The sequence below is a fragment of the Carcharodon carcharias genome, chromosome 20 (genome assembly GCF_017639515.1).
Source record: "Carcharodon carcharias isolate sCarCar2 chromosome 20, sCarCar2.pri, whole genome shotgun sequence".
Taxonomy (NCBI): domain Eukaryota; kingdom Metazoa; phylum Chordata; class Chondrichthyes; order Lamniformes; family Lamnidae; genus Carcharodon; species Carcharodon carcharias.
Genome location: NC_054486.1, coordinates 28779759 through 28794922, shown reverse-complemented (window position 1 = coordinate 28794922; position 15164 = coordinate 28779759). Strand labels below are relative to the sequence as shown.

Sequence of the window (15164 nt, the reverse complement as noted above, 5' to 3'; positions counted from 1 at the left end):
AGTTGGACCTGAGAGAACAGAGTGCACTAAGTTCAGAGAGAGACAGATTAGAATGGGTGAGAGGAGCAGAGAAATTGAGACGACTAATGTCGCGCTGACCGTTCTCAAAGAAAAGATCAAGAGAAGGTAAGAATCCAGAGGGAGGGGTCCAGGTGGAGGGAGAATATTGGAGGTGGGTAAAAGGATCCGTTGAACGGGGAGAGGACTCATGCCCGGGCTCCAGGCTCACTTCTTTGGGCAGCTACCTCGACTACAGCTCCTCACACCCCGCTTCCTGTAAGGATTCCATCCCATTCTCTCAGTTCCTTCGCCTCCGTCGCGTCTGTTCTGATGATGCTACGTTCAAAAACAGTTCCTCTGACATGTCCTCCTTCTTCCTTAACCAAGGTTTTCCACCCACCCTCAACCGTGTCCGGCCCAACTCCCGCACGTCCACCCTCACGCCTTCTCCTCCCTCCCAGAAACATGATAGGGTCCCCCTTGTCCTCACTTATCACCCCACCAGCCTCCGCATTCAAAGGATCATCCTCCGCCATTTCCGCCAACTCCAGCATGATGCCACCACCAAACACATCTTCCCTTCACCCCCCCGGCGGCATTCCGTAGGGATCGTTCCCTCCGGGACACCCTGGTCCACTCCTCCATCACCCCCTACTCCTCAACCCCCACCTACGGCACCTCCCCATGCCCACGCAAAAGATGCAACAACTGCCCCTTCACTTCCTCTCTCCTCACCGTCCAAGGGCCCAAACACTCCTTTCAAGTGAAGCAGCATTTCACTTGCATTTCCCCCAACTTAGTCTACTGCATTCGTTGCTCCCAATGCGGTCTCCTCTACATTGGAGAGTCCAAATGTAAACTGGGCCACCGCTTTGCAGAACACCTACGGTCTGTCCGCAAGAATGACCCAAACCTCCCTGTCGCTTGCCATTTTAACACTCTACCCTGCTCTTTTGCCCACATGTCTGTCCTTGGCTTGCTGCATTGTTCCAGTGAAGCCCAACCCAAACTGGAGGAACAGCACCTCATCTTCCGACTAGGCACTTTACAGCCTTCTGGACTGAATATTGAATTCAACAACTTTAGATCTTGAACTCCCCACCCCCTTTCCGTTTCCTCCCCCTTCCTTTTGTTTTTTCCAATAATTTATATAGATTTTTCTGTTCCCACCTATTTCCATTATTTTTAAATCTTTTATGCCCTGCTAGCCTTTCCACCCCACCCCCACTAGAGCTGTACCTTGAGTGCCCTGCCATCTATTCTTAATTAGCACATTCGTTTAGATAATACCACCACCTTCAACACCTCTGTGTTCCTTTGTTCTTTTGTCTGTGACATCTTTTGATTATCTGCTCCTATCACGGCTTGCTTGTCCCTACAACCACACCACCCCCCTCCACTTCTCTCCCCCCACCCAACAACCACCCCCCCCCGCCCAGCGCACCCCCCCCCCCCCCCCCCCCACCCCCCCCCCCCAACCTTAAACCAGCTTATATTTCACCCCTCTCCTTGGATTCACCTAGTTTTGTTGAAGAGTCACGAGGACTCGAAACGTCAACTCTTTTCTTCTCCGCCAATGCTGCCGGACCTGCTGAGTTTTTCCAGGTAATTCTGTTTTTGTTTTGGATTTCCAGCATCCACAGTTTTTTGTTTTTATATACTTTTAGGTTCATTAATGAGTTCAATTGTTTTTTAATGGACTTAATAGGCTGTTGACAGGTTGGCAGGCATCTGACTTGGATGCGTGCCTGCTGAACTGACAATCTAAATAATGATGCAGGGTGATGTTGGGGCTGGTTTAAGGTTGGCGGGGGGGGGGGTCAGGTGGGGTGAGAGAAGTGGAGGGGGGTGGTGTGGTTGTAGGGACAAGCAGTGATGTCACCCCACATCAACATCATTTTATGCGTCGCCAAGCAGGCCCCACCCCTGCTCGCTGACCAGAAGATGCTGGCCATGATGTAAGGAGTGGAGCTGAGGTTGAGTTTTGAACAGCTGTATTGAAGCACAGCTACAAAAAGAGGAACACTAATATTCAGAGCTTCTAAAAATGCCATTGAAAACCACTGAAAAAAGAAAAAAACAAAGGCTGGGTGAATCACTGGGTGAGTCACAAAATGGCTGTGAATTTTCCTCTCCTGGGTCCTGTTGAAATTAAAGGTGATACGTGGCACACTGAATGGAAAGGCTGGGGCAGCTGTGAAAATTGCCAAAGGGGTCATCAAGAAATCACACAAATTTACCACAGATGTATACAAGGCAATCTTCAAGTGGAGAATCACATCAACTGAAGGCATGGAAGGTGGTCCAGTCCAAGAACGATTGTCATGTCGCACCCAAACTACCCTTCCAATAGCAAAAAAGCTACTGGAGCCAGGAATAAGAACAGACGTGAGTGAAAAAATCAAGGTAAAAAAGCAAAAAGCCAAATTTCATTTTGACAAACTTTCAATGTTCTCAACAGGCATCAGCCCACACAGCAACTTGGGACATATGTAGAGCAGTTGTCACTTCAATTGTATGTAGTGGATATGAACGACCAAATATACCAGTGAAACTGCAGCCATTTATGAACAAGACGAACATGAGAAGCTGCTCCTTCACTACAGGCGGCCAATCAGGAAGATGGGGTCTCACCAGCTGCACAGAGTACAGAATGATCATCAGTCCCAGAGGTCCACCATTCCCCAACAATAGAAATGGAACAACAACAACAGTTACCATGGCAACAATAAGTGCTACAGGAGTGACACTCCCCTGAGAGGGAACACCACCCACACGAACAACCAACGACAACGCGCATGTGTACCATAAAGAGATTTGCACAATTTAACAACAATGTATGCAATACATGTGCAGAGACTGATCAGAATAATGAACAGTTTGTTAATGCACGAGAACTGAGGGTGGATAAGGGGAAACTTGGGTAACTCACAATTATACATGATAGTGCTTGCAAACTTGTCTTTTTCTTTGTTATGAAAAGGGGATTTGGATTTAAATGTAATCATGTACTAAAGTTCCTACCTGGCTTTCTGTAGTCATGTGACCTCTGCCATAAGGGACAGGTTGGAAGCAGCTATGTTATATCCAGTTATAATAAAGACATCATACTCGAATAACTGTGCTCTTTGAGCTTGTAACACAAAGGAATGTTTTGCATGGGCATTAAAATTTCATTTATTAAAATTGTAAACAGTAAATTCTAGGCTTACAGGGCCGAAAGTGTTTACACAGCCCTTTGACACTGCTGCATGAATACAGCTTCCACTGCTACTGGAAGGCAATGTAAGGGAATAGTACTGAATTCCAGCTGTTACCACCTCACAGGCATGCAAGCCATGAAAGGAGGCTCAGGCACTATGGGCAGAATCATTCCCGAATTGCACAGTGTGGTAATGGGCATGAAAAACGGCGTTTAGCCTGCTGGCTGCAATGGCGGGTTTTCGTGCCATGTAGTCCACTTATCACCTCATTAATTATGCAGCCACAGGAAACACACACATTGCTGGTGGCCAGTCTCTGAATTGTCTGCCACGCTGTTACCTCACCATTTCCTCAATCCAGATGCCATATCTAAACTGCAGCCACGCACACAGTTCTCAATGCTTGCAGCCCAGGACTGCTCCAGTGAAGGCATGGTCCTGAAAGCCAAGAAGAGTTCAGTGATCCAACACTGGAATGCCTTTTGGAGCCCACTGTGATGTCATCCACCCCTGCTCTGGCCGCAGGAAATCCTACAATCTCACCATTCTGGCTTGGGAGGCGGTGGTAGTGGTTGTCAGTGCTAATACAGAAGAGGTTGGCCATCCAGTGCAGAAAGAGGATTAATGATCTCATCCATGCCACCAGGGTAAGGCAACCATCTCATCACTCTAAACTCACCCACTCACAAACCCATCAAACATTTACTGGTATCTTACTTACCGCCAGCTCAAGTGACATCACCACTCACTCTCTCACACATGTCCTCACACCTTCATCTGGCCTCCTCTGAGGAGACTACCTCCTCAGCCTTCACCATCTTGAGGCCACTTGCACAGATCAATATGTGCTCCCACACACATCTTGGGATACCTCCTTCCCCAGTGCAGACCTCGCCTTGCAATCTCTTCCTTTGCCTGAGGCCACTTCTCCCCCTTCCATAAGCAAGCTCTAGCCTTGTAGCAGTTGAAAAACCATCTGCGCCTTATGGTCGGTCTGGTAGGTAGAGACCTGCCCATGAGCCCCCTTAAAAGTGATGTGATGCTGCCTGTGAAGCCTGGCACTGATGACTGTGAGTGCTGCCCGAAGCAAGGTAGGCAAACAAAGCTCAAAGTCGTGAGCAAAGTGCAGCACGCCAGCTGCACGTTGATTATGTACAGTTATGAAACATATTGGCATGAAATTAAAAAAAACAGAAAATAGGAGCAGGAGTAGGTCATTCGGCCCTTCAAGCCTGCTGTACCATTCAATATGATCATGGCTGATCCTCTATCTCAACACCGTATTCCTTTGCTCTCCCCAAACCCCTTGACACCTTTAGAGTCCAGAAATCTATCTATTTCCTTCTTAAATATATTCAGTGACTTGGCAGCTACAGCCTTCTGTGGTAGAGAATTCCACAGATTCACCACCCTCTGAGTGAAGCAGTTTCTCCTCATCTCAGTCCTAAATGGTCTACCCTTATCCTGAGTCTGTGACCCCTTGTTCTAGACCCCCAGACAGAGGAAATATCATCCCTGCATCCAGTCTGTCCAGCCCTGTCAGAATTTTAAATGTTTCAATGAGATTCCCCTCTCATTCTTCTAAACTCCAGTGAATACAGGCCTAATTGGCCCAATCTCTCCTCATACGACAATCCTGCCATCCCAGGAATCAGTCTGGTGAACCTTTGCTGCACTCCCTCTATGGCAAGTATATCTTTAGGTAAGGAGACCAAAACTGTGCACAATACTCCAGGTGTAGTCTCACCAAGGCCCTGTACAGATGCTGTAAGATATCCTTGCTCCTGTGCTCAAATCCTCTCGCAATGAAGGCCAACATATCATCTGCCTTCTTAACTGCTTGCTGCACCTGCATGCTTGCTTTCAGTGATTGGTGGACAAAGACACACAGATTCCTGTGTACATCAACATTTCACAATCTATCATCATTTAAATCTACCATTCTGTTTCCTACTGAAGTGGATAATTTTATACTTAGCCACATTATACTACAACTGCCATATATTTGCCCACTCATTCAAACTATCTAAATCGCCTTGAAGACTCTTAAAACCCTCCTCCTTGCTCACATTCCCACCAAGTCGTCAGCAAACTTGGAAATATTACATTTGGTTCCCTCAACCAAATCATTGACATATATTGTGAATAGCTGGGCCCAAGCACTGATCCCTACGGTACCCCACTAGTCACCGCCTGCCACTCGAAAAAAGACCAGTTGATTCCTACTCTCTGTTTCCTGTCTGACAACTAATTCTCAACCCATGCCAATATATTACCCCCAGCCCCATGTGCTTTAATTTTACATACTAACCTCTTAAGTTATACTTTATCAAAAGCTTTCTGAAAATCCAAATACACCACATCCACTGGTTCTTCCGCTAATTAAACCCTCCAAAAACTCCAGTAGGTTTGTCAAACATGATTTCCCTTTCATAAATCCATATTGACTTTTTCCAATCCCATTGATATTTTTTAAGTGTCCTATTATCACATCCTTTATAATAGACTCTAGCATTTTCCCAACTACTGATGTTAGGATAACCAGTGTGTAATTCACTGTTTTCTCCCTCTCTCCTTTTTAAATAGTGGGGTTACATTTGCCAGCCTCCAATCTGCCCGGACTGTTCCAGAATCTACAGAATTTTGGAAGATGACAACCAATACACCCACTATTTCCATGACCACCTCCTTTAGTGCCCTGGGATATAGATTATCGGGTACTGGGGATTTATCGGGCTTTCAGTCCCATTAATTTCTCCAGTGCTTTTGTTTTATTAATACTAATTTACTTCAATTCCTCCTTCTCACTACACCCTTTGTTCCCTAGTATTTCTGGGAAGTTACTTGTGTCTTCCCCCAAGAAATCAGAACAAAAGTAGCTATTTAATTGCTCTGCCATTTCCTTGTTCTCTAGCCTAAATTCCCCTGTTTCGGAAGTAACGGATCTACATTTGTCTTCACTAATCTTTTTCTTTTTACATACTTATAGAAGCTTTTACAGTCCACTTTTATGTTCCTTGCAAGTTAACTCTCATGTTCTAATTTTCCCCTCTTAATCAATCTCTTAGTCCTCCTTTGCTGAATTCTCAACTGCTCCCAATCCTCAGGCTAGCAACTTTATATGACTCCTGTTTGAATCTAATACCATCCTTAATTTCCTTTGTTAGCCATAGTTGGGCTGTATTTCCTGTTGTGTTTTGCACCAGAAAGGAATGTATAACTGTTGCAATGCCTGCACTCATTCCTTAAATATTAACCATTGCCTAGCCACCGTCATGCCTTTTAATGAAGTTCCCAATCTATCTTAGCCAACTCATGCCTCATAACCTTAACAAAGGAAATTACGAAGGTAAGGACCCAAGTTTCAGATCAGACTACTTTACTTTTCATCCCAATGAAGAGTTCTATCATGTTATGGTCACTGTTCCCTAAAGAACCCTCCACAACAAGATTATTAATTAACTCCTTTTCATTGCACCATACCAAATCTAGGATAGTCTGTTCCCTAGTTAGTTCCTCGACATGTTGGTCTAAAAAAACCATCACGTACACACTCCAGGAATTCATTTGCCACAGTATTATTGCTAATTTGGTTTGCCCAGTCTTTTTGCCTGTACGTCCTAAATATCAAGTACCCTCGGATTTTCAGCTCCCAGCTTTGCTCACCCTGCAGCCATGTCTCCATAATCGCAATCATATCATATCTGTTTACATCTATTTGCGCTGTTAGTTCGTCTACCTTATTGCGAATGCTCCGTGCATTCAGATACAGTGCCTTTAGACTCCTACAGCTCACCAGGTGCACGTCACTTATGAACAGTTGTGAAACACGTCGGTGTGCAATCCCACCAGCATGCCCGGATGATCCAGCGTCAGGGGATGATTCCGACAAGCAGGGCTTATAACTTGATGCTGAAGTATTGAAATTAGGTTTTCAACATGCGACGGGGGAAACGCAGCCCTCCACTGACGGGTGGAGCGGACAATAGCAAAATTGCAAACTGATTTTACGATGACGTGAACCGATTTTTGCAATCTCCCGATATTTTCCGCTCCTGCTCGCCATGATGGCCGCTGCAAATGGGAGCAGACGATTCCACCCCGTGGGAGCATCAGCTCTGCTGAGAGTAGCAGATAATGATGAATTGGTATAAAATAGTGCCTGCACCATATCACAAGTGCTATTTTCCAAGAGATTTAAAATCCGATCCTCAGCTGACCTTGCTTAACCAATGATACCAGGATACAGGCCCAGGCATTAAATGCTGATCAGTTGCTTTTATTTTATTCAGACAATTCTCTCGTTCACATGGTTGTGGTTGTTGCCAATCATCTCAGCCTCAGGATATCACTACAGGGTTATCTCCAACAAGTGAGAGAATAACCACCTCACCTTGACATTCATATCACCCCCATGATCAACATCTCGGGGGCTACAAATTTAACCAGCCACATAAATGCAGTAGCTAGTACAGCAGGTCAGAGGTTAGGAATTCTGAGGCAGTTGGCTCACCTCCTGACACTCAAAAAAATTTTTTTATTCTTTCACAGGATGTTGGTGTCGCTGGCTAGGCCAGCATTTGTTGCCCATCTGTAAATGCACTTGAGAAGGTGGTGGTGATCCACCTTCTTGAATTGCTGCAGTCCATCTTGTGCAAATACACTCAGAGTGCTGTAAGGGAGGAAGTTCCACAATTTTGACCCAGTGACCATGAAGGAACAGCAATACAGTTCCAAATCAAGATGGCGTGTAGCTTAGATGGGAGCTTGCAAGTGGTGGTGTTCCCATGCATCTGCTGCTCTTACCCTTCTAGGTGGTGGAGGGTCGCAGCTTTGAAAGGAGCCTTAGTGAGCTGCTGCAGCGCATCTTGTAGATGGTACAAAATGCTGCCGCTGTTCATCAGTGCTGCAGGGAGTGAATGTTTAAGGTGGTGGATGGAGTGCCAATCAAGCTGGCTGCTTTGTCCTGGGTGTTGCCAAACTTCTTGAATGTTTTTGGAGCTGCACTCATCAGGCAAGTGAAGAATATTCCATTACATTCCTGACTTGGGCCTTGTAGATGGCAGACAGGCTTTGGGGAGTCAGAAGGTGAGTTACTTGCCACAGAATCCTCAGCGTCTGACCTGCTCATGTAGCTACAATATTTATATGGTTGGTCTAGTTCAGTTTTTGGTCAATGGACTTAGTAATGGTAATGCCGTTGAATGTCAAGGGGAGATGGTTAGATTCTCTGTTGTTGAAGATAATCATTGCCTGGCAATTGTGTGATGTAAATGTTACTTCCACCACTTTCCATCACCTACAGGGTACAGGTCAGGAGTGTGATGGAAAAATCTCTACATGTTTGGATGGATGTAGCTCTAATAACACTCAAAATATTTGATACCATCTAGGACAAAGCAATCTGCTTGATTAGTTCTCCATCTGCTCTCTCCAGTACCCAGTGTGTACAATTTACAAGATTCACTGCAGCCGCTCTCCTTGGTTTCTTCAGCAGCACTTTTCAAACCTGGGACTTTTAGAAGGATGTAGGCAGTTGGTTGCTTGGGAGCACCATCTGCTGCAAGTTCCATCCAAAGTTACACACCATCTCAACTTGGACATGAATCCATTCCTCACTGTTGCTGGGTCAAAATCCTGGAACTCCCTCCGTAACAGCACTGTGGGTGTACCCACACCACGTAGTCTGCAGTAGTTCAAGAAAAAGGCTCACCATCACCTTCAAAAGAAGGCAATAAATGCTGGCCTAGGCAGTGATGCCCATATTCTGAGAATAAAGATAAAAACAATGCGCTTTTTTCTGTACAGTTACTGTGTTGCTGTACCTCAAAGGTGACGACAATCTGCTCCATGTTAACCTCTTGGTCATCCTTTTGCAACAAGTTTGGTGGGAGGATGAACTCTCGCTTCAATGCTGTGATCTTGTCATCCTCTCGATGATAGGTCAGATAGATGTGCTCTTGAGTGATCAGAAATACTTGCTCTGCCACATCTTGGTGAGCTGGAATTTTTCTGTTTCTGGCAAAACGTTCTGTTATTTTCTGGAAGGCAAAGTGAGAAATGAACAACTCTGTTACATATACATTATTTGTTATTTTCAATGGTTTCACAGGAACTGAGACAACAATGGAATCGCAAAGAAAGATGTGATTATATAGCCTCTCAGGGCCTCAGGGTGTCCCAAGGCGGTTTACAATCAATAGGATACTTTTTGAAGTATGGTCACTGTTATAATGTAGGAAATTCAGCAACCAATATGTGCACAACAAGATCCCACAAACAGCAACGAAATAAATAACCAGGTAATCTGTTTTAGTGATGTTGGTTAAGAGGTAAATATTGGCCAGGACACTTAGAATAACTCTTTGCTCTTCTCTGAAATAGTGCTATTGGGTCCTTTAGGTCCACCTTAGAGGGTAGACAAAGCCTTTGTTTAACTTCTCATCTGAAAGTACTGCACTGGAGCGTCTGGAATGGGATTTGAACAGAGCACCTTCTAACTTAGCAACAAGAGTGCAAACAGGGAGACAGTGTTATTGTCACTAGGCTAGTAATCTAAGAGACCCAGGGTAATGCTCTGGGGACAATAAAAATCTGGAATTAAAAGTCTGATGATGACAATTGTTGATTTTTGTAAAAACCTATCTAGTTCATTGATGTCCTTTAGGAAAAGAAATCTGTCCTTCTTACCTGCTCTGGCCTACATGTGACACCAGATCCTCAGCAATGTGGTTGACTCTTAAATGCCCTCTCAAATGGCCTAGCAAGCCACAGAGTTGTACCAAAATAGCTAGAAAGCCTATAAGGAATGAAACCAGATGGACCACCTGGCATCAACTTAGGCACCAGAAACGACAATGACAAACTCAGCCTTGTCATCCCTGCAAGGTCCTCCTTACTAACATCTGGGAGCTTGTGCCAAAATTGGGAGAGCTGTCCCACAGAATTTTCAAGCAACAGTCTGACATATACTCACAGAATCATACTTTACAGACAATCTCCCAGACACCACCATCACCATCCCTGGGTATGTCCTGTCCCATGGGCAGGACAGACCCAGCAGAGGTGGCAGCAAGCGGTATACAGTCAGGAGGGAGTTGCCCTGAGAGTCCTCAACGTTAACTCCAGACCCCATGAAGTCTCATGGCATCAGTCAAACATGGGCAAGAAAACCTCCTGCTGATTATCACATACATAAACATACTTGACCTCATCTTCACCAATCTGCCTGCTGCAGGTGCATCTCTCCATGACAGTATCAGTAGGAGTAACCACCTCACAGTCCTTGTGGAGATGAAGATGCGTCTTCATTTTGAGGATACCCTCTATTGTGTTGTGTGGCACTACCGCTGTGCTAAATGAGATAGATTTCGAACAGATTTAGCACCTCAAGATTGGGCATCCATGTGGCAGTATGGGCCATCAGCAGCAGCAGAATTGTACTCAACTACAATCTGTAACCTCATGATCGGACATATCCCCCAACAAGCCAGGGATCAACCCTGGTTCAATGAAGAGTGCAGGACAGCATGCCTGGAGCATCACCAGGCACTCTTAAAAATGAAGTTTCAATCTGGTGAAGCTACAACACAGGACTGCTTGCGTGCCAAGTAGTATAAGCAGCATGTGATAGACAGAGCTAAGCGATCCCACAACCAACGGACCAGATCTAAGCTCTGCAGTCCTGCCACATCCAGTCTTGAATGGTGGTGGACAATTAAACACTCTGGAGGAGGAGGCTCCACAAATATCCCCATCCTCAAGGATGGGGAAGGCCAGCACACCAGTGCAACAGATAAGGCTGAAGCATTTGCAACAATCTTCAGCCTTAAATGTTGAATGGATGATACATCTTGGCCTCCTCCAGAGGTCCCCAGCATCACAGATGCCAGTCTTCAGCTAATGCAATTCACTCCATGTAACATCAAAAAGTGGCTGAAATCACTGGGTACTGCAAAGGCTATGGGCCCTGACAATATTCGGCAATAGTACTCAAGATTTGTGCTCCAGAACTTGCCGCACCACTAGCCAAGCTGTTCCAGTACAGCTACAACACAGGCAGCTACCCGGAAATGTGGAAAATTGCCCAAGTGTGTCCTGTACTCAAAAAGCAGGACAAATCCAACTCAGCCAATTAGTAGCCCGAGCAGTTGACTCTCAATCATCAGTAAATTGATGGAAGGGGTCATCAATAGTGCTATTAAGTGGTACTTGCTTAGCAATAACCTGCTCACTGATGCTCAGTTTGGGTTCCGCCATGGCCACTCAGCTCCTGACCGCATTGCAGCGTCGACTCAAACACGGACAAAAGAGCTGAACTCCAGAAGTGAAGCAAGAGTGACTGCCCTTGACATTAAGGCAGCATTTGACAGAGTGTGGAAACTGGAAACAGTGGGAATCAGGGGAAAAACTTTCGGTTGGTGTCATACCTAGCACAAAGTGTGATGGTTGAGGTTGTTGGATGTCAATCATCTCAGTTCCAGGACACTCAGGGTAGTGTCCTTGACCCAAACATCTTCAGCTACTTCATCAATGACCTTCCTTCCATCATAAGTTCAGAAGTAGGGATGTTTGCTGATGATTGCACCATGTTCAGCACCATTCACAGCTGCTCAGATATTGAAGCAGTCCACGTCCAAGTGTAGCAAGACCTGGACAATATCCAGGTTTGGGCTGACAAGTGGCAAGTAACATTCACGCCACACAAGTGCCAGGCAATGACCATCTCCAACAAGAGAGAATCTAACAATTGCCCCTTGACATTCAATAGCATTACCACCGCTGAATCCCTCACTATCAACATCCTGGGGGGTTACCATTGATCAGAAACTGAACTGGACTAGCCATATAAATACTGTGGCTACAAGAGCAGGTCAGAGGCTAAGAATCCTGTGGCAAATAATCCACCTCCTGACTTCCCAAAGCCTGCCCACCATCTACAAGGCATATGTCAGGAGTGTGATAGAGTACTCTCCCTTGCCTAGGTGAGTGCAGCCACAACACTGAAGAAGTTTGACACCATCCAGGACAAAGCAGCCTGCTTGGTTGACACCCCATCCACAAACATTCACTCCCTCCACCAACAATGCACAGTGGCAGCATTGTGTGCCATTTAAAAGGTGCACTGCAGGAACTCATCAAGGCTTCTTAGACAGCACTATCCAAACTCACGATCGCTTCTAGAAGGACAAGGGTAGCAGATCCACGGGAACGCCACTACCTGGAAGTTCTCCAAGTCACTCACCACTCTGACCTGGAAATATATCGCTGTTCCTTCATTGTTGCTGGGTCAAAATCCTGGAACTCCCTCCCTAATAGCACTGTGCCTGTATCTACAGCAGATGGACTGTAGCGGTTCGTGAAGGCAGCTCACACCTACCTTTTCAAGGTCAATTAGCGATGGGCAATAAATGCTCGCCCAGCCAATGATGCCCACATCCATGAATGAATAAAAAAAGTTACCACAACCCACGCACAACATTCTTTAAAAAATACGTTTTACAACTTTTCTGCCCTGCCATTGAGAAAACATTTTGGATATTAGCAGCTGTTTGTTGCCTCATCTAATCGGGGGTATCATAGCTTGACCCAACTCTGTTCCAACACAGGGCTGGGATTGATTTCCGCAGCTGTTCTCCCAATTGTACTTCTTTTCGTCATGTCGTTACACCTTCCCTTGCCAATGTTCCACGCAGGCGCTGGCTCGAGATTTGAAGCATTTCCGGTCTTCAGGGCTACAAGGCTCTGATAGTAGAGGACACTCTAGGAGATATTTCATTGTATGGGATGCCTCTTCACAGTCACAGTCGACAGAATTTGTTTGGCTGTATCTCCACTTCAGCATTAAGGTCTTGTAGCAGCTGACAACTGTCCTGAGGTGACAGAGACACAGTCAAGTAGACCATGTTTTGTAGGTTCCAGATGGGAGGGGTTCCTCTGAATCATCAGACAATTTGCGTGCCTGCACCTGTAGACATCTTGAATAATCAACAAGGTTGTAGCCTGTGGTGATTACAGTCTAGGGTCTGGACATAATGTAGGGAGCTGCCCCTTGATGTGAGTTGCTTTGTTGCTGGCTCTTTCTGGAAAAGAAGATGACAAGGGTCAGCTTTGTCAGTTCTACTCTTGATGTAACTTGCCTCCTTACGGTGGGTGGAACAATTCTGATTAGCAGGGGCATAGGTCATCCACTACAGGTTTTAGGCAGCAAGTAATAGCTTTGCAGGCTGCATTGAGAATGGGCTCCAACCTCTGGCATGGGAAGAGCATCCCCAGGTTGGGCAGGTACATTCAGCTGCTGAATAGCACAAGGGCAGGGCAGTTGCCCATTACAGTCTCAGGTCAGTTCCCCACTTAGAGCTGATTAGCTTCCTTAAACAGTTGGACTGGATTTTTATGCAGCCCATCATGTGGGAGGCCCTGCATCAGTCTCCGAGTTGTGGGAAAACCTCCCCCCAATAAGTCAGGGGACAGGTGGGACTGACCACTGGTGGTGGGATGTGAATTAGGCTCATTAATGAGCTAATTGACACCCATTATCCCTGTGTCTACCACAGTTTAGTGGTGGATCAGGAATTAAATGGAAGCCTCATGGGTCTTCCATGCCCTTGGAAGGCCGACCAGCAAAATCTGTCGGGTTTGACTGCGGCCATTGGTGGGGAGGGAGTCTCACTATCTCTGCCCGATCAAGGGACCCAGAATCACACAGAGGGGTAGCTGCTGAAAGCCATCCCCCTCATCTCTCTGCAATTGCCTCCAATGACTCCATCCATGACTCCCATACTGCAAGCCCCATCTTGCTATCACTGGGGTCCTTCTGTGACTCTCGGCTTTGATTCAGTGGATTCAATGCCACTGGCAGCCACCATTCCTACCCCCAGGTGGCAATGACAAGCTGCTGGTCTGTGATTGGCTGGCAGTTCTCGTTGGGTGGGATTTCTACCACCGGGATCTCAATGATTGGGAAGGCCCGACGATGGCCAATTAAATGTCTGAAGGGCAATTTTATCCTTTGGGTGTCCCCAATGGAACTGATGGGGGTTCTCTGCGAGTTCCCAACCTCGGTCAGCCTGGAAAAATCCTGGCCGTTATTTCTGGCTGTCATTTCGTCTTTACTTTGATGAGGTAATTTTTGAAGAACTTAGAGTGTGCTCTGACATTCCTCCAAAGTAAACAGGCTTAAAGTTGTGTGCCAATGTTGTCCTATGCCAGCGTGTGTTAAGCAAGGAATGCTTTGCATCTCTGTTCCTAGGAAGAATAGAACTGATCATCCAACTTTCTCTCAATGATATTGTCAGCGGACAATTCCGAGAAAAGTTTCTCCAGAGTTTCCATGGATCTCCACCAAAGCTCTGTCAACCAATTGGGAGAACCTTACAACTTCACCACAAATTTACTTATAGACATACAACACTAGATTAAGAGGTCAACCTTGAGATCAACTGTAAAATAAATATCAGTATATGGTAGTAAGGGGTTGAGGCTGGGCACTTTGTTGAGGCCATGGAAAAGAAGCACTTTGTATCCAGCTGGCCCATGCTTGATGGCAATGCTAGGTACCTGAATGTTCCAGCTCCTGGCACTAACATCAACTCCCCTTGGCAAGAACAAAATTCTAAATTACCTTTAAGAAACTGTTTGCAAATGTACAATGCAGGAGCACCTTTACTGTGTCTACAGACACCTTCTCAGGCGATGGTACCATAGACAAAGGCCTCCTGTGAACGGGCCATGGGCTGCCTCTTGTCTAGAGCGAAACCGGACAGTGTTCTAGGCTGCAGTCATGTCAGCTGCTGTTTCGCTGCATATTACAAGAAAATATACATAACTAGAATAATCATAAAGGAGTGAAAAGACCAATAGTTCCTGTAGGGCAATCCCCTCCTCTACCTATGTAACATTGTGTGAAGTGGCACTGAGCCATATTGACCAGGAAGGTAGCAGCTTTGATTCTCAGGCTGA

The 15164-nt window shown here is 45.9% G+C and overlaps 1 protein-coding gene across 1 annotated transcript in view; it reads right to left on the bottom strand.

Moving 5' to 3' along the window:
* Positions 1 to 15164, bottom strand: part of ccdc135 (coiled-coil domain containing 135) — a 110693-nt gene that overhangs the window by 42157 nt on the left and 53372 nt on the right. The window contains exon 14 of the mRNA XM_041214146.1: positions 9029 to 9244. Coding sequence (XP_041070080.1) covers positions 9029 to 9244 — 216 coding nt within the window. The remainder of the gene's footprint in view (positions 1 to 9028; positions 9245 to 15164) is intronic.